The sequence below is a fragment of the Onychostoma macrolepis genome, chromosome 20 (assembly GCF_012432095.1).
Source record: "Onychostoma macrolepis isolate SWU-2019 chromosome 20, ASM1243209v1, whole genome shotgun sequence".
In the NCBI taxonomy this organism is placed as follows: domain Eukaryota; kingdom Metazoa; phylum Chordata; class Actinopteri; order Cypriniformes; family Cyprinidae; genus Onychostoma; species Onychostoma macrolepis.
Genome location: NC_081174.1, coordinates 26344303 through 26367320, shown reverse-complemented (window position 1 = coordinate 26367320; position 23018 = coordinate 26344303). Strand labels below are relative to the sequence as shown.

Here is a 23018-nt window from a genome sequence, read left to right as displayed (position 1 = left end):
ATAAAAAACAACTGAATTGGAATCATTCATAAATTGACACTTAACCTGCAAGTGTGTAATATTTTAGCATAATCTTAATTTAATTTTTTTTTATTTTTTTTATTTAAAGTAGCTATTTTTGAGTTTTTGGCAGTGTTATTCTAGTACCACTGATATACTATCATAATTTTTATTAATATTTTGAATTAGACTTTCATTTTAATTTGAGTTATTTTTAGTGATTTTGTTGTTGTTTTACTTTAAAAAAAAGTCTATATAGTTTTTTTATTAATTTTATTTATTAATTTTATTTAATTTTAGTTGTTTTAGTACTTCATTCAATTAAACAAAATGAGAAATGTTGGCTCAGCAACTAGGTGATATAAAATAAATTTCAGTTTTATTAATTTATTTTATTTCAGTTAACATTTATTTTAGGTATTGAAAATATATATATATTTCATGGCTCTGGCCTTGGGTTATTGGAGATAACCTGATTTTTTAACTACTTTTTAAAACAGTTTTTATGATTTAGGAAAAATTACTGCTTGACATCTTTAAATTCAATCAAATTAATTTTTCAAAGTTCAAAGGGTCAAATGATCCTGAACATCAACACATGCTGACCTAACAAGTTATGAGGGTCTACAAAAGTCCTCTCTGAGTCTGTGATATAACTTGATGTTTTATGAATTTCTTGCCACTTGAACAGCACAATTGTTTTTGCAAGTTGGTTATATTACCCTGACATTTTTGTGTAACTAGATAAATAATACAATTATGGCATATGACAAATCTATTATCATTCAAGTTCATTACTGTTACATCAACCAGACATTTTTAACCACACAAAATTACCAAAATTAATTTTAATTTAGAAAAACATACTGATAATAAAAGGTGTGTTCAAGTCATTCTCTGTATGAATAAATGCATAGACTTAAAAAGTGTAAAGATATACTCAAATCAGAAGCTAAAGGATCTCTGATGATGTTCTGTGATCCTGATGAATAGGGCGGCCGCTACTCACTGAAGGGGAAGAACCCTCTTGGTCCAGACGGTATTGTGTGGTACACCTGGAAAGATTCCGATTATTATTCTCTAAAGAAGGTCAGCATGATGATCCGACCCAAAACCTTCAGACAGCATCTGTCACCCTGAATCAGGCCCAACCAATGAGCTTGGGCCCGTACGTCAACCAGCCAATCACAGTTCTCAGAGCCACAGCGACACAGGACGGATGGATTCTTCCATGGTGAAACAGAGGAAAATCTGTGCATGGACTGAATGTCTTCAAGGAGGCTGTGAAACCATTTTTTAGGTGTATACCAAAGACTAGAGAAGGACTGCTGCTGAGACAGTAAAAGTCAGTGTTTGCCATTCAGTAAGTTCTAATGTGTATGTTACTTGCCTATATTTTATATACCCATGGTTTTAAAATTTAAATAAACATTTTGTTGACTTATTTTATAAATGTGTATTAAAAGTAGATTTCATTTCTGTAGCGTACAGTGTGACCAAAGGCTCTTTTGATTCCCCCCCCCCCCAAAAAAACCACCCTGATAAATAGGATCATTGCGTGATTACATGATTAATAATGATACCGTTTAATCTAATATACACTATCGTTCAAAATTTGCCATCAGTAAGATATTTTAACGTTTTTGAAAGAAGTCTCTTAGGCTCACTAAGGCTGCATTTATTTGACCAAATATAAAGTAAAAATTTTAATACTATTACAATTTATAACTGTTTTCTATTTTAAAATATAATTTATTCCTGTGATGCAAAGCTGAATTTTCAGCATCACTACTTCAGTCTTCAGTGTCACATGATCCTTCAGAAATCATTCTAATAAGCCGATTTGCTGATCAAGAAACATTCATCAATGTTATAGTGCTGCTTAATATTGTATTTTTCAGGATATTTTAATAAATGGAAAGTGAAATTTCTTAAATATCTTACTGACCAAACTTTTCACTGGTAGTATATACTTTTATAAAATAAAAAATTTTAAATATTCAAATATTTTAGAATTTTTGCATAATTATGTAGAATACCTGACATTATCAAAAAACTTTGAGAGAAAAAGACTTCAGTTTAGTGATTTTTAGTTTTTCATGAAGGTTAAATAAGTGGAGAACCGATACAAAAATATGTAAAAGGGTTTTATTCGAGGTAAAAAGCCCCCTGATTAAGGGGACTGTAGGCCTCACGAAAAAAAAGAAGAAGCCAAAAACCAAAGCCAAAAACACTGTAGCACAAAAAAAAAAAAAAAAAAAAAAATCATTTTTGAAATATGCCTGTAATAATATTGTAGGTTCATGATGTACAGTACTGTACTGAAAGCACAAAATATATAGTTTATGAAATGCCAAAAGTGAGTGAAATAAACAGGAAACCCTACAACCTTTGTTAAACTGGTCATTTTAAATATATACTTATTTCTGTATGTTATTATACATTTACCTGCAAATGATTTCTGTTCCAATGTGAAACTAATAAACTACAAAATCACACAAAACATTGGTGTAATTTGTGCGTGAAGCACATTCAGACATAAAACAACGCATCTTTTGAGACAACCTCATTCATATTCACCATAAACACGCAGCTGACTCACCGGGCTCCGTTTCCAAACCTTAAGAACCAACTTCGCTGTTAACAAAACAGCCTTCTTATACAAGCAGAGTCACCATTTAGGTAGGCAGCGTGCTAGGTTTTGAGACACAGCCTCCATCTCAAGCTTGTTATTCAGACTGCATTCATTTTCAGACACTCGTACAGAGAAACAAATCCACCGCATAGCATACAAATCAGTATTTATTAAATCATAATCTCAATTGTTTTGTAATTCTGTGTGCAAAAGACTTGCAAACACTGCTATACATAAAAAAATATACGAACAACATGCATCAGATGGAGTATGATTTCATTTTTACAGGATAAGAAATTGGTGATAATTGCACTGAGGTGGAAGCATCAAGCTGAGCACGATCTCTGTTTGTAATTTGGCTTTGGGGAGAGAGAAAATAACATCAAAAATGTCTCTTATGGGGGAAAAAGGACCAGCCCTCCTGTTATCATCTCCAGAAGCCTCCAAAGAAAATGATTGGGCTTGTTTTTGGCCGTGACCAAACAAACAGGATGATGCATCTGAAAGGCCACAGTAAAGTGCAGTGAAAAAAAAGCATGTTTTTCTCTACAAAACAAGGCACAATCAAACTTGGCTTGGCCTCATGCATGCACCAGAATATATGTTTAGATCACTTGTATAAAAGTATGTAATGTTACATCTCTTTGTGTATAACAGAACTTGGAACATCCAAATCAACAACTACATAACTATAATGATTAAAGCCCCCCATTTAATCTGATATTTTTTAGTCAGAATCTGTAGCTGCTTTTTAAAAACACTTGAGCTTGGCCACCGATTGACGCTATCTTTGGCCTGAGATCAACAGGATATTTTTATGGCACTGACATCATGACACAGATAACATGAACAGAAACACAGAACGAGAATAATCATATAAGAGGAACAGAGAGAACGAGTGAGGCGGCCGTTCTGCCGTTACATAGTAGTGAACTGACTGTGAGCATGTCGTAGTTTCTCTGCAATCTGCCAAAACATAAAAAACAATTCCAACGGTTTAACATCTCCAAACATTATGAAACACTCTTTAACTTTTATTATTGTTTGGACATTTTACCATCTCATAGAATTTGACTTGCTGCTCCAGGTACTGCTGCATCACCCTGTTGTAGTCATAGATACGGTTGCTATGGAAGTGGTTCATCTCCGCTGCATAGAGGACAGAATGTGTCAAATTCATCGCTTGAAAGTTTTGATTTTACAGGATTTTTCTTTTTTCAATTTAATTTTTATAGGTAGAAAAACAAAACTAAATATCTGAACTAAAACTAAACTAAAAACCATTTGTGAAAAATAGAAAAAAATAAACTATCAATTCTTTTGATAGAAGTGAATACTTTCATTCAGCAAGGATGCATTAAACTGACAATAAAGACATTTATAACGTTACAGAAGATTTCTATTAAAAATAAACGTTTTGTTGTATTGAACTTTCTATTCATTAAAGAATCCTGAAAAAAATATTTATCATGGTTTCCACAAAAATATTAAATATTATATATTAAAATGATTTCCGAAGGATCATGTGACACTGAAGCCTGGAGTAATGATGCTGAAAATTCTGTTTGTGTCTGTTGGGTTAAAATTATAGTTATGTTTTCAGCATTTTAATGTTGTGTTAACATCATGTAAGACTTAGTGTAATTATGACTTATTCAGTAATGTAATCATTTTAAAGGTGGTTTTGGGGTCACATACCTTGTAGAGCGTGTGACATGGTGCTGGCACGTTTAGACATGATGATCTTCTCTGAGGTGGTGATTTTACCGGTGGCCACTAGTTTATCCGCTTCTTTTACCTTCTCTATGGCAGCCTGTGCGAAAGAAAGAGGGCTCAAAATACAGTCAACCAATCAATTCTCCAATTTTCATATCTTTGTATATAATCTACAGCCTAGTGAACTGCCTAAAAAGCTCACTTATGAGGTTCTATGACAGTTAGGATGCTCACTAAGCTTTAAAACAGAGTTTGAGTCTATAAGGACTGCTAGTCTGAGTAGTCACTCTTTCTGGTTTACCTTGTGAACTCCAATAGTGTCAGGAAAGCATCCCAGCAGACCTTTGTACTCATTGTTAGTTTCCATGAGGAAGTGAAGGTCTTTCTTGGGCTAGAGATAGAAAGACAGACAAAACTGAATGATTACATCAGACAGTGCACAAACACACCCAGGGTCACTACATTCAACCGCTCACAAAACGTTTGCGTCACTTGCACACATATGCATGCGGACGCACGAAAACACTCTCACTCGCAGACAAGAATCAGAACTCAACTGGACTAAAACAGCCATTAACGGCTGGAGAAAATAGCATTCCCTTACTTACACTAGACTCAATTAATCATTAAACAACAGGCAATTCAGTTCCAGTCCTCTAATCTGATTGGACAACAGCTAAATTTGAATTAAATGTAATTAAATGAAATCAATGTAAACCGACAAAATAACTTCAGTTTGACTCTTTACACTTGACGTGATCCAAATCACACGCAGTCAGCATTTAAGGGTAAAAAAAATAAAATAAAAAAAAAAGGTTCTATGGTCTAATTACATTCAGAAACACATATTGCATTTGTAGTGTAAACAGTAAAACACTACGGGTAGTATTTATCTGTTGCACTTTTCATTTTAATATCTTTAAAGACAATTTCCATTTCAGTCCTAGATCACATGAAGGGTTAACAGAGCTATATTCAAGGCTGCACTGGCGACACAGAGCCACTTACCAGACACAGTTTGGAGGCCAAACAACAAGCAAGTTTTCATTCACTGTGTGTTTCAGTGGTAAGGTTAAAGATAAATAACACAAGGCTAAATAAATGTTGATCACATAACTATGGCTTCCTTCCACCGATACAGCTGCTTTCAGGGTCCTGATCCTGATTATTTTGTGATAACCTTACATGCATTACTATTCAAAAGTTTGGGATTAGTACGTTTTTTTTTTTTTTTTTGTGTAAAGAAATACTTTTGATCATTGACAATAAAGACATTGCTAATGTTATAAAAAGATTTCTATTTTAATTAAATTGTTCTTTTTTCAACTTATATTCATCAGAGAATCCTGGAAAAAAAAAAAAAGAAAAAAGTATCGCTGTTTCCACAAAAATATAAATTGAATTACAGTTTCAATGTTTCTTGAACAGAATGATTTCTGAAGGATCATGTGACACTGAAGACTGGAGTAATGGCTGAAAATCAATTTAAGTAAATTACATTTTAAAATATATTAAAATAGGAAAACAGTTCTTTTAAATTGTAATATTTCAAAACAAGTATTTTATCTGTCTTTTTGATCAAATAAATGCAGACCTAATGAGCATATAAGACTTCTTTCAAAAGCATCTTGACACTCAGCTTATAATATAAGGCTGTTTTAATGCACAAACAGTCACACTTCTCCTATAACGTAAGCTGTACGAGACATAACTTCCTAATATAAGAGAGAACTGAGACAGTTTTTTTTTAAATACCTGCTCTGCCACCATCTGAGCGATGTCCTCATAGGTCTTTCCTGCGGCCGTCAGCGCATCTGTGAGCGTAGCCTCTCCTTCGAGTCAAACCACACATTAAGAATAACAAAAATATTAATGGCTGAACATATAATGCAAAGACTGCTGGTCAAATCTTAAGTGAGGTGAGTGAAAAAGGAACAAGAATATGCTCACAGTTTCTCAGAACTAGGCCAGATGGTAAAAAGAGAACAATTTTTTTATTCTCATTAATTTTCTTTAGTAAGAGGAACCAAACGGTTTCAGATACCTTCATATCCACTGCTGGTGAACACTGAGGACAGATTTTGGAAAGCTTTGCCAATCCGTTGATATTCCTTTGGAAGGGCTGAGAAAAACAAACAAGAAATAAGACTAATCAGCTTGAGACTCTTAAAACTTGAAGTATGGCATTTCATTTGCAGAGATTTTTTTTTTATATATATATATATACACATAAAATAAAATAATAAATGCACTCCAGTTGAATTTTGTTTTTCAAAGTTGGACAGTAAAGTACGAGCCCCTGTTTCTGAAGTACAAAAATATCAGAAATAGCTTAAAGTGATATACATTTAAAAGACGGTACAGAAATTTTATTACACTTTTCTTTAAAAAAAAATTATTATTTTTTTTTTTAAATGTAATTTATATCTGTGATGTAAAGCTGAATTTTCAGTCTTCAGTGTCACATGATTCTTCAGAAATCATTCTAATATGCTGATTTGGTCGAATAGAAGGTTCAAAAGAACAACAATGAATTAGAAATGTTTTGTAACAATGTAAAGCTTTATTGATTCATTTAATGCTTCCTTGCTGAATATATTATTATTTTACAGTATTATTTTCTTTCAAAAATACATATACGCATACAATTTTCTATATAAATATATTCACATGTAGGCTTATGGAGTGTTCATAAGTCATACTCACGGCCTGTGCAGCGTTTCCAATGTTCATTTCCTATTGTCAGCAAGTCTTTCACACCGTCATCCATCGCCCTGGTGAAACGGTTGAACAGCTCACACTTCTGCTCTCTGAAAGTAACAAGACAACACAGATGAACTTATTAACAGCTAGATTTTCCATCAGGGAAGTGATCCTGAGGTGGGCTGTAGGACTTACACTTCAACCAGGTCCAAGTCTGGCAGTCCCTCAGGCTCTATCGTGGAGAAAATCATGACCCCGACTGTCTCGTCTTTTTCTGCTTTTCTCTTTCCCGTTTTCCAGTCCTGTAACACAGATTTATAATAAGATGCTGTAACAAAAACAAAAGGCCATGTCTCAAAATCTACAGTAATTCACTGAATATTAGAAAAACAGATTAATCAACAGCTATATATTTATTTAATGCTAAAAAAGAGGGTTTACCTTCTCATCTTTGTAGGAGAGAAACAGCTGGAAGACGTCACTGCTGGAGATAACCGGATGCCGGCACATTCGCGTCATCCAACCCTGAAGCCTCTCCATGCGCATTTTTATAAATTCCTCTTCAAATCGACCTAAAAAGAGGATATTAATGAACCTTATGTTATTTCCATTTTAAACTTCTTTACACCAAACAGAATGTAATAAAAGGGCTCACCTGTCACCTGTTTATCAGGCAGGGAGGGGATTGGAATCGCTGAACCAAATTTATCCAAAAGCCTTTCATACAACCAATCGAAGTGCTTGTATCTGTGATTGACAGGCTTGTTTGTGGTCTGCGGAAACATTGGATCACATGAAACAACATCAGCTAGAATCACTAACATGGAGATGTTCATGCAGACGTGATGGTTTCTGTACTTACAGTGGGTGTGACTTGGTACTCAATGTAACTCTTGAGGCCGTACATTTTGGAGCCTTTTTTAGGGTCAGCGACAACACAGTCCAGCTGATAGTCTGGATACGCCCACACTGCGCCAACCTCTCCCCCCTGAAATACAGCATATATATACGCACTCACATCATATAAAACGATATGGCAATTAAAACTCTTTATGGAGCCATGTATGTGGAAAACTCTCAATACAACAGATACATTACATAAGAAGTCTTGTTTTATGAAAATTAAATGAGTTTATGATTAAAACAAGAACATATATCTGCCAGTGTACTAAGAAATATCAACTTAAACCAGAAATCACACTCTTATTCCTCATTGAAAGATGTTTGTTCCTGTTTTAAGCATCAACTCACTTAATTTTGTTCAGTTTCTCAGAAAACAAGTCTTCAACTATTTTCTTTTTGCATTTCAAGTAAATGTATTTTAAGGACGTTTAGATATTTGCATTGGAAAATTCTGTGAAAGATATTCATTTTTTGCAGTGCATGCAACATTTAATGCCACGACTATGGATTTCATTTGTGGAAAGGCAAATTGAGACTTTAAGACCTTTTTAAAGAGTGGCTTACGTAAACAGGCAACTTGGTTCCTTTGGCAGGCTGTTTGGACAGCAGGTACAGCTCAGGACCTGATTTGGAGAAGCCAGGGAATCTGCAAAGAGAAGATGCTTTTTACAACGGACGTAATAAAATGATTTAAAAAATGATCAAATTAAAGGGGACCTTAACACACACAGTTTCGCTCAATCTCATGTTAATCTTGAGTACCTATAGAGTAGTATTGCATTCTTAATATCTCCAAAGAGTTTTTAGTTTCATCATATTTATAAAAGAAAGATACAGCTTTACGATTCTCTCCAAAAACAGCCGAGCTTCTGGAGGCACGCTGTGGGCGGAGCTAAAGAGTTACGAGCACTTGCTGCCAACAAAACAGAAATTTGATGCTATTTTTCTTACTGCCTGTAAATCCGAATCATAAACGGTTTTATCACTGGGACAGCTCCATCTTTCAGTATCAAACGATATCGAACAGGATCGAACTGGGCCTTGTTTATAAAACATTCATCACCGAAATGACCGAAACTAACTCCATTGCTGCCCCGGTAAAACAAACTGCATCCACTGTTCACATAACGGTGGGTTCTTTGGGAAGCTAAACAAGGTCATCTTTCCCTTACAACCAAAACCACACTTTGTTAGAGACGTTCTTCTTAGGAAGTTCCCATACAAGGAATTCCACTCTTCATGACGTCATGAAGGAGCATGCTTGGAAAAAAAAAAAACACTTTCAGAAACTTATACAAACCTGGAAGGACTGTATTTGACACAGAAATACTCCATCATATGTCCAAATCGGTTTTTGAAACTTTGGCCATGTTTAGCATCTCTTTAACAGTGTAAATAACTCTGAATGCATGAAACAGCATTAGACCCCCTGATCTGACTTACTTGTTGAGGGCAATTTTCATGGATGAACCATGAGCTCCGCCTCGGTTTATAGCCCCGCCCTCTCCAGCCTCAGATTCAGCATAGCCACCTGAAGACTTCACGTCATCCCACTCCTCGTCCCACTCATCGTCCTCTGCACCTTATAAACAGTCATTACACACACTTCAAACATACTTCAAAACAAAAAGCATGGTAAGAAGAACCAGGTGTTAGTTATTCAAACACACTCAGGAGGACCATGCTAGCCATGCTAACTAAACTCTGACGAATCTTAAGTTGTAATTTGTGCAAAAACTGCCTTTTTTTCAAAACTTGTTGAAAGTCTGGGTGAAACAAAATCTATATAAAAAAGGTATTTTAAAAGTATTAAAAATAAATGAAGTCATTTTTTATATGACCATTTAACAAAAAGAAAAAAGAAAAATACAGACACACACACTTAAATGTGTTAGTTTTAATAAAACCCCTGGGACATAAAAGACTCTACACTAGAAAAAATGCTCATAAACTGAGGCCGTTATATAAACAACAAAATTCACAGCAAGAAAAGCCCTACAAAACACTCTCGCACACATTCTTGAGAGTTTCTGGTACCGGTTGAGCTCATGCAGCTTGTTATTAAAACCACATTAAAGCCCTCACATGAATATCATGGTTTACCTGAGAGATCGATAAGACATGGGTAGGGGTAAATGTCTTCAGAGAAAAGGAAAAGATTATTTGTTACGATAAGTTTCTTTTTGACAACAAATATCACCTCTACACATTCTTATGTGCATTATGCACTTCCATTTCAAACTATTAAACTGATTGCACAAGCGCTCAGTGGAAAAATCAAACCATATTTAATTCCTAGATTGTTATGAGTTGATGTGTAATTCGGTGAAAGAGTCATCTTGCTTGTGGGAATAAATCCGTTTTCAGGGGAAAACATCTCTAAAACAAATCCACATGTTCTGCTTGACTTTATAGGACACAGATTTGTAGAAGCTGCTTTTTTTTAGCACATGGAAATGGTGAATTTCAGCTCCTTATGACTCTAAAACGGACCAAAACTGATGATCTTCCAGAGATGACATCATTGCTGGCGAACTTTAGTCTAACACATGACTCAAAGTAACAGATGAGATCACTGAATCACGCCCACATATTCCACAACTATTCGCAAAACAACTTTCATATTTTTTCATACTTACATATACAACAATGTATGCTAAATACTACGCATTCCACAAAAGCATCCTGCCTTTCCATTTTTGGTATCACAAATGAAAGTAATATCAACTGCATCTTTCATGCCTTTTATAAAATTAATAGAAGTTAATTTGTCCAACTTAAAAAAAAAAAAATACTAGAAAATATGCACAGTATGCTAGTTTTCCACTATGAATGCATTCTTAAGCTCTTGTCATTTGTTTTGGTAATAAAAAAACCTGCCAAGAACATCCATGTAACAATAAGCAGCACTTTGGCTCCTCACAAGCTGCAGAGGCTTCTTGTTTTCTAAATATGCTGGACCGAAACCATTAAAGAGGAATGTAATAGCTCCCAGTGAGGAATAAACATTATGATAAGTATTTTTGCCTTGTGGTTGTAGTGTTCAGTTTTCCATTTAAAACAAAAGCAACAAGACAAACTGCATTGAAAGACATTTAACAGAATGAAATTACTGCAAATTATTAATTATGCTATATAACATCCAAGGTTCCCACACTTTTTGTTGTTATATCCTTCGTGAACAAAATCAGTAAGTTTTAGTCCAATGTGATAACAGTAACTAACATTTTCGGGGGGGAAAAAAAGAAAAAAGAAATCGGGCCAAAATGACCGGAACACAATAAGACAGATAAAATAAGCAATAAAATAAGCTAAAACAACTAAAATAAAATATTTCTTATTTCAACTGACCACCTCAACAACTGTTTTTATTTTTCCTTTGAAGAAACGGGATTCAAAGTCTTGGATATATGAGGCCTTATTTTAAAAGTGCTAGTTTTTAATTAAATTAATAAAATCTTTAACCACCATGGACATTTCTGACCCTGGACCACAAAACCAGTCTTAAGTCGCTGGGGTTTATTTGTAGCAATAGCCAAAATTATCGATTTTTCTTTTATGCCAAAAATCATTAGGATATTAAGTAAAGATCATGTTCCATGAAGATATTTTGCAAACTTCTTACCGTAAATGTATCAAAACGTAATTTTTGATTAGTAATATGCATGGCTAAGAACTTAATTTGGACAAATTTAAAGGCGTTTTTCTCAATATTTTGATTTTTTTGCACCCTCAGATTCCAGATTTTTAAATAGTTGTATCTCGGCTAAATATTGTCCGATTCTAACAAACCATACATCAATGGAAAGCTTATTTATTCAGCTTTCAGATGACGTATAAATCTCAATTTTGAAAAATTTACACTTTTTTTTTGTCGTTCAGGGTCACATTTATATAATTAATATACATTTTTAGAGTTTATGTTAAGCTCTAAAATGTTTTATTTGGTAGAAATTGTAATTGTGAATGTTTTTAAAAACCCTTATCCTTAATTATTTCCCACTAAATCAAGAATGACTGGAAGAGTTATGGAAATTGATTGGTTAAAAAGAGTGAGATCCGTGAAAAACATTCAACTTCTAATATTTCTGAAATGTAATTATTGTAATTTTAATAAAAATGTACAAAAACTATGAGGTCCTAAAGATTAAAACCAATTTGAAAACAAAACTAGGGACAAGTTGTTGTGGACAACGACATGCCTTTGAAGCCAAGAAGTTTGAGAACCACTGGTTTAGACCGAATAATCCAACATGGGTTTATTTGAGTTGTTACCTGGACCCTGGTAGGCCTGTGGATGCCCGTGTCCTCCAGAATGCCATGCATCGCTGCTGGTTTTCCCGGTCTCTGTGCCCTCTGGCTGAGCTGCCCAGTTATTAGAAAACCCTCCAGACGCATTATTGTCAAACACTGCCCATGGGTCATTACCATTACTTGTCTGAAAGAAGGAAAAAGAACAACAACTTTACAATTTGTAAGAAACAAAAAGCATTAAAACGGAGCCTTTTCACAAGTGGTCTCAGACCAAGCAATGCATTTGAACCATTTACAAACAATATTATCATTTTAAAAGGCTAAATGACTGTCCTAACCACAACCTCATCACACACTCGAGTCCCAAAATCTTCTCCACAGCATAGAATTAGTCTGTCTTGAACATAATTTATGATCATTTAATTAATGTTCAGCTGGTTGAGGTCAGTCGAGTGTTCTTTTGTTCTTTAGATTGTATGCATTATGATTGCACATGCTTAATCTTCTATAACACAAGTACACAGATGTGGTTTTGAGCGAAAAAGGCCTTTTAACTGTCAAACTCTCAAAAAACAGATACAAAAGCCCGACGACAAGCACTCTAATAACCTTTGGTTGTTATTATATTATTGTGAAAGACTCCATTTGAGCAGCTATTTTTTTCATATAGACGGACATGTTGAAAGGAAAGAGATGTTTACCTTCCTGATGCACGCTTCAACTTGTCAACACTGAACAACTGACTCCCAATGGACCTCTAGCCTTGATGACACAAAAGCCCAGAGCCACAGAGACACAAACCATAAGCTCTGTGTTTCCGGATCATCATCTGGCCACCAAAATAAACCCATCATCCGAGCCTCATTCATGTTATCATCTAGTCATAATCAATATCACATCTGAAAAACTTTGACCTACTGCTCCGAGCACGGCAAACGATTTCTGGCAAATGCATGTCAAATGATAGCTGCAAATATCATTCTGTTATTTTACCGCAGTCGACGACAGACATGCATCAGAGTCAAACACTATCTGTTTGGTTGCCTACTTTCTTATTTGCTCATGCAAAAACCGCATGTCATGCATTGAGAATGTAGCACCATGCGATGAAAGGCTGGTTTTAGAAAGTGTGTTTATGTGGATTCATGTGCGTTTGGAATTTGGAAGGCAATGTTTTGGAAATTTCTGGCCGATACAGATTCAGACTCCACTTATTTGACTTACATTTAACTTAATTCAATAAAGGGCTCATTTTTGTTTAGAGAATGTGTTAAACATTTCTGCTTTTTCTCAGTTCATCATACTGTTTATCCAGGTCTGGCGCCAGAGGGGGGGCTGGAGGGGCTTTGCCCCCCCCACGGACATCCCTGTGCCCCCCCCTCTGGACCGAGGGGGACGGCCGGACTTTAGTTTAGCGTGTAAAATAGTCTAACTGATTGCTTTTAGATGGAAAAGCTGTCCATAACTCCTGATCTAGGATCTGTTTTCTTCATAATAGTGTAACGAACTAGATTTGGCAAACAATTCAGTGTATTTGCCATTCTGCGTTGGAAAGCATCAAATGATTTTACAATGCATTTTCGCAGAGGGGAGCAAAGTTGCCAATCACAAACATGTTTGTTGATTTCTACAACGCAATGGCCAATCAGAGGTGTTTAGGTTGGAAACCACACACTCGGTGCTTTTTGTCCAGCGCCGAGTTCTATCATGCTCGCAACTTCACACAATGAAACTATTTTTTTTTTAAATGGTCACATTCATTGGTTAAAACGGAACTTTGTAAGATCGTGATGAATGAGTGACAGTTTTTAATAAATTTGAAGGGAGCGCTCCTTGCATGTCGTATACGGTAATATATTCAGAATTTAAATAAAGCTTGTTTTTCATGCCTGACAAGCGGCATGTACGACACAGAGATAGCTAACTATACAGATGAAGATAATAATTTCAGAAGCACACCGTGATGTGATTCTGCAACCGAGCCTGGTCCAAACGCAGGATTTAGCCAAGGAAACGGTTATTAATTATTTGTATTGGCTGCCAGGCACCTGCTTGCTTTTCTGTTTAATTTAAGTATTTTTGTGAACGTATATGCTTTAATAACAAATAATTGTAACATTTTACAATAAAGAAATGCATCCTGGTGCCGGGCCTGGTGTTTATCTGTTTGCAGGTAGCTAAAAGCACAGTCTGAATTTAAAAGTCTTGATACCAGACCAGCTTTCAGTTCAACAATAAACACATGAAAAACAAAACTGTGATGTAGATAGAAAAGAATTTAAAAAATTTCTGTAACATAAAAAGCAAATTCTGCAACATAAATCAGAAGCAGCTATCCAGTAGTTGACTGAATCATCGCATTTATGTTTTAAAAGCTGGCAGATAGACAGTGATGTAGCCATTTCGCTGAAACAGTGCTGATCAGTTTGATCGATGTGTGATTTGCAGTTGTCTGGTGTGATCAGTGGGGTCTGATTCAATTTGAAAGCATTCAGACCCGAGAACAGGGTGTTTAGGTTTTGGTCTTGTTAGTGAGGGCTCCAAAATCGAGCATGCGTGGCGTCCATCATGCCAAATGCATTTAGGGTACCTCATCAGGGGAGGTGGAGGACAATCCTGGGGTAACTGGGGTGACTGGGGTTTCCGGCTGAGCTACATCCACCTTAGGGGAAAGACGGGACATCATCATAAAGCGCTGAAAGGGAAGGGTTACCCTGACATGACCCTAAAGACAAGACCTTCTTCATCAAACCACTGATTTTTTTTCAATAGCAGAGAGGCCCAGCTGAGACCTGCAAGGGTTTACAATACACACAGTTCAAAAAACAGCACAAAACATTATTCATCAAACAAAGAGTTTTTAAAGCAGAGTGCTAATACACAGTCATGCAACTTCACCATCAGGGTCCACTTCATTTCTGACGCATTTCAGAAAAATGCTTGTATCATCAAAAGAAACCACAACTCGAGCAATTACTTAGAGGTCTTGACTTCACATGACACGCCACAGCACTCAAAAAAACACCAGTTTTTTATTATGTTGTCTGTACAACCTTGAACAGACACAGCTACGCCATTTTTTAAATTGTTTTCACACCAGCCAATTATTGTAGTATGATCAATTTCAGACAATCCTGCCCTCCACTGGTACACGCTCAAAAAACATTTTGGCCTAAATTTAATATTTATGTATTTAAATTTCATCTAATATTCCATCCATTTGGATTATACAATTTTAACCTACAGGAATTAACAAACTAAATAAGTAAATAAATAAATGAAACAGGAAAAAGGTAAACAACAACAACAAAAAACAGGTAATATTTCTGTACGAATAAACTGAATGTGTTTTAAATACACAATTCAAATTTATATATTTTTGATCAATAAATCTAATTAGGTTTTTAACAACCTAATTAATCAAATTAATTCATTTTAACCAACAGAATAATGCTTGTTCCACAGCTAGCCATATTTTAACCATGTTCATACTTAACTAAAATGTAATTGTTTTCACAATATATATGCATATGATTATTTTAATAATATAAAAAATGGAAATTGTTGATTTATTAATTTTTTTAGGTGCAGACTGTTTCTCGTCTGTTTCCTTTCTGTATGATTAAATATGCATCATAGTAAATTTATTAGTTCATGTTAAAACAGTATAATCCAAATGAAATCCAAATTCAAAAACATAATTTAGGGCTAAATATTTTTTGAGTGCACAGAAACAAAACGATTAATGTCACCGTCACCCACACCCACCCCCCATCATCTTCTATCCAAATGGGTGGTTTTTGGCCAGGACAAGCTTTAATGTGGATTTCCTGCTGTTTTGTCAATGCAGATCTCAATTACAGCAAGATATTATATCTCACTAACTTGATGATCCACAAATAAAAAATATCTAGAGAGAGTTGACTAATATTTTAGACTACAGGGACGTCTGTGGTTAACTGTGCCACACATTTTACAATGACTCATAAATATCTAGCATTGCTGCTGGTTTCGCATCTGTTATCAGTGATTCATTGAGCGCATGCAGACTACAGCTACTAGGTTAAAGTCTGTCCCTTGACCAGCCAATCAGCTTCAGGCTTTGAGATAACACCATAAACAACTGCTTGTCCTCAGGGATGGTTTCACATGATCAGTTCTGATGAACTTGAAGACAACATGAACTCAACATTGATCTTATTTATGGTCATAATTCATAATCAAAAGAATTTCATAATTTTGAGCCAATTTTAAGCCAACAACTTAACAACACATTAGGGCTGGACGATATCACCTAAAATCAAAATCTCGATTAACTGAATATTTTACCTTGATTATGATTAATGAATGATTATTTTATTTATGTATTTATTTATTAATTTTCCCTCATAGTTCACAGACAAGGTTTGTACTGTGAATATGCTCAACTATTAAAGGTGCACCAAGCGATTTTTGCCAAACAGTGTTGATATTTGAAAGCACCAAAACAAACACACCCATACCTCAACAGGACCTCGCCCCTATTTTGATATCTCCGCCCAACACGTACGTACACAACCATGGCAACGACAATCGTGGAAACAAGCAGAGATGACACACAAGCATATTCAAACATAAGCCAACACAGATAAGTTGTGTGAAACAATGCAAAATCAACGTTACTCGCCTATCAAAAAATAGTTTATCTCAAAAAGCTACTCCGATATTTACGCGTGTCCTTCCTCTTGCCTGATTGTAACCCTTCTTTTTAATGCTTTGTTCCTCCTATATTTTCCTCTTTTTTAATTTGCCATCTCTCTCTATCTATAGTCGATCTGCTTACTGTATATCAGTCCTGTGCACTCAAACTGAGCGCTCTCTTCTCTCGATCATTACAAGACATGCCCCTTACAGCTGATTGGCTACAAGTGTGTTTTGGGACTTGGTCCGACACTGCAGTCAAAAGCGTTTTTCAAAAATTTATATTTTTTCTAATGAAAGAGTGCATTTCTTATCTTTGTGATTTTAAAATAATTGAAGGACACAAACTATTTATGGTTATTGATTGAATATTTTGAACAACTGAAATCAAAGCACACATTTCGTGAAATAAAAATGTCTTATAAAAAAAGCCACATTTCAGTTTGAATGTAAAAAAGACATTTTCACATGAAAAAAAAAAGTAAAAAGCATATTTTTACACTGCTCTGGTTGTTCAGATGACTCTGCGTTCAAGGTTTTTGTTGCTTCGGGCTGCTGCTGAGGGTTGTTTTTAGTTCGTTTTTTAAATTAAAACAATCGCCCTTAGCACAATTTTGATGGAGGGGACACACGACGGAGGGGGAAAGTCAGAGAAAAAACTCGATTAGGTTACTTTTGAATAGCAATCAGGGTTGTTTTGTTTTGCGGACCTGGCAACCCTGGGGAAAGGACTGAGAAACCTAAATAACCGGCGTGGGAAAATCACGTCGTTTAGAGGTTCAGAATTTCGGTTTTCGATTTAATTTACGCTTAATTATCCAGCCCTACAACATGTCCTGAGTATTCTAACATTCTAATATGTTTCACCCCCTGCTGAATGTTCTGATAAGTGTCACTTAATGGAAGTCAGATGAAAGTGGTTTCATGTTGTCTTTAATACTGCTAAAATCTATTCAAAGCTAAAGCCAATGGCAGGGCCTCTGGAAACAAATGCTCTCCAACTAAAGGCTTCCCACTCTTCAAAATGCTGCTGATCAAGTCATGGTTCCTCCAAAAAACCCACTCAAGGAAAACTTCAGTCTCAGCACTGAAGGCCAAACCCACAGTACCTCACTACCATATGGGAGAATCCAAACACTTCATCCTGTATGTTAATAAAAAATCATCATCCTTCACATTTGGCCCCTCGCTGATCCTTGGAATAAGCAACACAGGATGTTTTATTCTCAGTCTTAAGAGTTTGCTTGCACACACATTTTTACATTCTGAGTAAGACGTTTTATGCTTCGGAATTGAAATCTCCCTTCCTGCTCACTTCCTCTCAGGAAGTTAAACAGTGGGAGAAAAGCACAGAGAAGGAGTGTTACACAGAGAATGATCAGAAAAGTGTGTTAAACAGACATGATAAATAAAACAGACCAGTTTATGTGAAGCATTAGTCAACAGACTGAACGATTCACATGTGAAATTTACCCATCTTAATCATGATGGTTTACCTGTGCGGTGCTGGCCGGGGCCGGTGTGTGACTGTCAAAGAACGAGAGATCGAGGGGCGCTGCATTTCCTCCAGAGGTAAAAGGTTGAGCCTGTTTAATCTAGAAGAACATGAAGAGACAAATTCACAAGGCTCAGTCCTTTTAAAATCAGAATTAAATAAGGGTGTTGTTGGTACACTAACTTAGATCTTTATGTTATTTGAGACTAAATGTAAGTTTTGTAAAACATTTTAGATTTTCTAGTATATAATAATAGTTTTTAGCATAATACAATAATGTTTCCTTTCTTAAATTATCACCTTTACTGTAAAAAATATTTATTTTCATTTTTTTTACCCCTAAAATTTGCTCGACATCTGGGAATATGATATCTCATGCATTACAGTTGCTGGTAGATGCATAGACAAACTAGTCCAAAGTCCAAATAGTTGAAAGTCAAAGAAAAGTGACATTTCCAGACACATTTGGTGCCGAGGCTGAGGATTAAATATATCCAGATTTTAATCTTCAAAAAACATAAGCCTTGATTGACTTTGTCAACTCGAAATGTGAGATTAATGTTTTAGTTTAGTATGGTGCAATATTTTGCTCACTTTGAGGCACTCATTTGACAAAATATTGCCCCCAGATGACTTTATATGAAAGTCTGGACTAATTAAAGGCCTATTTTCAGTTATTTTTCCTACTTTTTATTCATAAGCATTTAAGAAATGGCTTTTACTTCCATTTAAAAAAAAAAAAAAAAAAAACAAAGCATCACAATCCAAGCATTAAATATCACAACAATATGGGTGCACAAAGAATGTGAATTTGGAGAAGTGTGAACATGTAGTCATTTGTTTGGCTCTGAGAACAGAGAAATGAAGGAAGCACGTGTGCATGTACGATAGTGCAGCTGTGAGTTCAGGTCAGGAGGGAAATTGAAATGTATGTCTGTGGCCAGCAGCAGGCGGAATCACTCCACAGCCTATTTATACAGAGAGTAAACTGTTTACCAGGTCTCCATGTGCACGACTGCCTCAGGATGGCTCTATAATGTGATTATGTTCAGCTACACAGTATGATGCACTTTGACACAATGATACCGCTGCACCTATACTGATAAACAACTGGACATTCAGATTTCTCAATGTTTTTTGGCTTAATTTTCCATAAACAATACTGGTGTAACTCTTGTATTTTTAAAAGAGCAAGGAAAATCCTATTTTTCAATACCAAGTATTATAAAATAAAGCAAGCACATTCATTCAGCCGTACATTAAGCCTGTAAATGAACACAACACTAACACGCTTCAAATCTGGCTGGCCACAGGAAAAGAAAACACTTCCTGTTGATCAAACAGGTCACATTCCAGCAACGATAGTTTCTCTGTCCGTTTGGTTTCAAAACACTGCCAGATGTGTATTACAGCAAATAATAAAATTGCATTATATACTTTAATCACACAGAATGAAAGACGAGCAGGTACTTAATCAGCTAATGTTTTGAAATATTAGTTGATAAACAGATAGTATCAGAACCTCAGTATGCACATTTTCTGTTTTTAAATATTTCTGAGTTGTATCCAAGTATCTACTGTGTAAAATAAACGTTCTTTTACGTTTGTATATGCATGTTGTAAATCTTGTTATAACCATTACCGTCAGTAAGACTTATTTTTTTAAAGAAGTCTCTTATGTTCAAGAAAAGCATTTATTTGAATATATATTAATTGTATTAATTTCTTTCTTTCTGACCCCAAGCTTTTCAAAAGTAGAGAATACACATACAGTATGTCACCTTTGTAAAAGCCATTTTTGGTAACCACTGCTTACCTCTATATAGTCCTCTGGTACCAATCCGACTTCTCCTCTGGAGTTCTTTGCCTCGATCCATCCTCCACCAATGTTCTGGGAACAGAAGAGAATGGATCACATTTAGAAAGAAGGTTTTGATCCATCCATACAAATGCAACAACTCCGAGCAGACACGGAGAGTCGGGTGTTATAAAACGTTATGAAAGTAAAATAAACCCACCTGATTGGTTATTGTGACTGTTTCACCCTCTCGAACCGACAACTCATTATTTCCAGGCTCTGCTGTGAAATCATATAAAACCTGTGCCTGGGTGGAGATTAAACATGCGTAAATAAAACACATGCATAGACAGACACCAAATGTATTAGACAATCATTAATTATTAATATAACAGAACCAGCTAGACTTGTTTGATTGGATTTTTTTGGACACCATTAACTTCACATGACCTCAGCATTAACCTGTTTAACATTTAACTAACACAGTTTCTGCGATTTAAAAAAAAAAAAATTATAATCAATCAAATTAATGTCTTTTCACATTAGCAAATGTCACCATTGCAATTTGGTGAATCACACAAAAACGGTTGAAGTTTCTGGGTCATTTTAGCACAAAATCATAAAAAAGAACATTAAATTATATATCATATAAAGAAATTGAAGCTTATTTTGACCACTGCAATTTTTGCACAATGACAAAAACCCTCATTTTCATTACTGTAATGAAATAAATAAAATGATAATTAATTAAATTGAAGTAGATTTCTAGGGTACATTTGAGTACACATAAAGGTAGTATTTTCTGAATGTAATTAATGCTGAGTTTAATAAAAAAGAAAAAAAAGAAAGAAAAAGATTTAGTTTAAACAGGATGTTTTTTCAGTAATAAGAATTTAGGGGTGAAAGGTTCTTAAAGTCACTTTATTAATTAGCTTTTTAAATGCAAAATCTTATTTCCTGCTTTTCCTTTACTTTTAGGGTCAATTATAAAAAAAGAAAGAAAAGATAATAAACTTAGAACAGAACTATACAGAGCACATATTTGTGATGAAAAGCATACAAATGGTCACAAAGTAGAATCAATTCCACAGTACATTGAGAAAAAAAAAACCTTCCACAAAGCTCCCGTTATTCTAACACACATAGAGGGAACACAGAAACACACACATCCTGAAGCTATCGAAATGGCAAACAGTGAGGTCTGTATGAACAGTGAGACAGGCTCTCTATGTAGAACTTCACAAGCCACGACTCCTCGATTCTCAGACATAGAGAGTCTGTGTGTGAGATAATTCACTTCAAATGAAATACAGCACTTTAAAAACAGTGATGGATACACCACGAATCATCTGATGTCATAAATGTGCATAACCATTTACACAAGCGATGAAATACAAATTATAATATGCAAGACAAATAACAGAAACATTCATAATGGCAGTCTTGCAGTGAGCTCATGAAACCCTCCATCATTAGAAACATCCTCATATAGACAATCAAGGGAGCAGGACTAAATTAAAGACTAAAGCAGGGTGACTATATTAAAACAAAGTGATTACTAATTAAATAAAGCTAAATTAAAACTGAATGCAATTTTAAATCAAGTCAAGTCACCTTTATTTGTTTAGTGCTTTTTACAATACAGATTATGTCAAATAAACAGGAAAAATTGTTTTACAATTAAAATTACAATCATACTTTGTGAACACAAATACTATTGTTTTTAAAGGTACAGACAGAAAAAAAAATAATGTAATTTTCAGATTAGCCCCGTTTATGATAAACAAATGAATGTAAATGTCATTCTTATAATTAAAGGTGTGACGGTTAAAGCAAGTTTGTTTTTAAGGTTAAGTCATAGTATTCATACAGACACAAAAGTAATTAAAAGCAAATTTATTTGAGGTCATTTATAGGTAAACATATACAAAAAAAAATGCTGAAATTACCACAAACCTATTTCACTTTTGAGGCATTAAAAGTACACTAACTGACCAGGAATATTATCTGTTTTAAGCAATATCTGAGTATGTATTTAGACCTAAATGGATATATGACAGACTCACATTAATGGGTCCCATAAGACTTAACATATTATCCCGAGGAGAATTTACATTAAGAGACCTAAGCTCTCACTTACGCGGGTAATTAGTTAGTGTGTTGGTTCTATGATTAACCAAACTTGGTGAATGATTCATTAAAAATTTAACTACATATCCCAGTATGCATTGCGGATGACGTCATGCCCTCACTAAAATGTCACAAGACTCTTAATGATCCATATTTTCCTACGTTCACCAAAAAGCCTTAAACATCGTTAAAATAACAAAAAGATACATATTAGACCCATTTCTGAGTGTTAAACGGGTCAGTTATGATGCATGTGACGGTTATAAACACTTAAGAGCAAATATATCGGCGTGTGTTTGGAAATACTTTGCCAGTTCAAACCCAGTGTGATCTCAGTGCAAAGAAATTACAAACAGATCAGACACAAAGTTAAAACAAAAATACGACAAATAAGTCCTTACCTTCGTCTCCATTATACACACATTAACCAGTCATTACAGAAACCTGCAGTTTAATGGCGATAAACTCTCTCTTCTTCATCCAGACATTTTTTTCTTCTGTCAGAAACGATCCTTCACAAAATAGTTCATTTACATCACCAAATACACTTTATTATCTTGTTAGAACCCAGCCGACTCAAATGAAGTGGGTCAGAAATGTGTGTAAATCCAAACTCGTCGTTTCCAGCAGTCATGAGCAGTTCAACTTCACTGCAGCTGTGTGTGTTACACTTAAGAGACACAACCGGAAACAAACTCACTGAT

General features: G+C 35.0%; 2 protein-coding genes across 3 annotated transcripts in view; one reads left to right on the top strand and one right to left on the bottom strand.

Annotated features, from left to right (window-relative positions):
• The window catches only part of si:ch211-203k16.3 (fibrinogen-like protein 1), a 21217-nt gene extending 18212 nt beyond the window's left edge, over positions 1-3005 (top strand). Inside the window, exon 9 of the mRNA XM_058755637.1 lies at positions 994-3005. Within this exon, the coding sequence (XP_058611620.1) occupies positions 994-1140 (147 nt within the window). The 3' untranslated portion in view covers positions 1141-3005. The remainder of the gene's footprint in view (positions 1-993) is intronic.
• On the bottom strand, positions 2785-23018 carry snx9b (sorting nexin 9b). 2 transcript variants are annotated; one of them, XM_058755635.1, is made up of 19 exons: positions 22716-23018; positions 20405-20491; positions 20203-20277; positions 18388-18486; positions 14802-14873; positions 12233-12395; positions 9401-9539; positions 8522-8603; positions 7917-8042; positions 7710-7827; positions 7496-7626; positions 7250-7356; positions 7058-7161; positions 6396-6473; positions 6107-6183; positions 4653-4742; positions 4334-4448; positions 3693-3784; positions 2785-3601 (listed from the first exon to the last, which is right to left on the bottom strand). In XM_058755635.1, exons 1-19 carry the CDS (start codon positions 22725-22727, stop codon positions 3554-3556), a joined length of 1815 nt encoding a protein of 604 aa, XP_058611618.1. In that variant the 5' UTR covers positions 22728-23018; the 3' UTR covers positions 2785-3553. The 2 variants fall into 2 exon arrangements, with proteins under 2 accessions (XP_058611618.1, XP_058611619.1); XM_058755636.1 differs by lacking the exon at positions 14802-14873 and having other exon boundaries at positions 22716-23016.

Excerpts from the sequence above, each read along its gene's own strand:
- snx9b (XM_058755635.1), bottom strand. Across the intron at positions 4,449-4,652 it reads ACACTATTGGAGTTCACAAG|GCTGCCATAGAGAAGGTAAA; the intron begins GTAAACCAGAAA and ends TCTTTCGCACAG. Across the intron at positions 3,602-3,692 it reads AAGTCAAATTCTATGAGATG|ATTGCAGAGAAACTACGACA; the intron begins GTAAAATGTCCA and ends ATGTTTTGGCAG.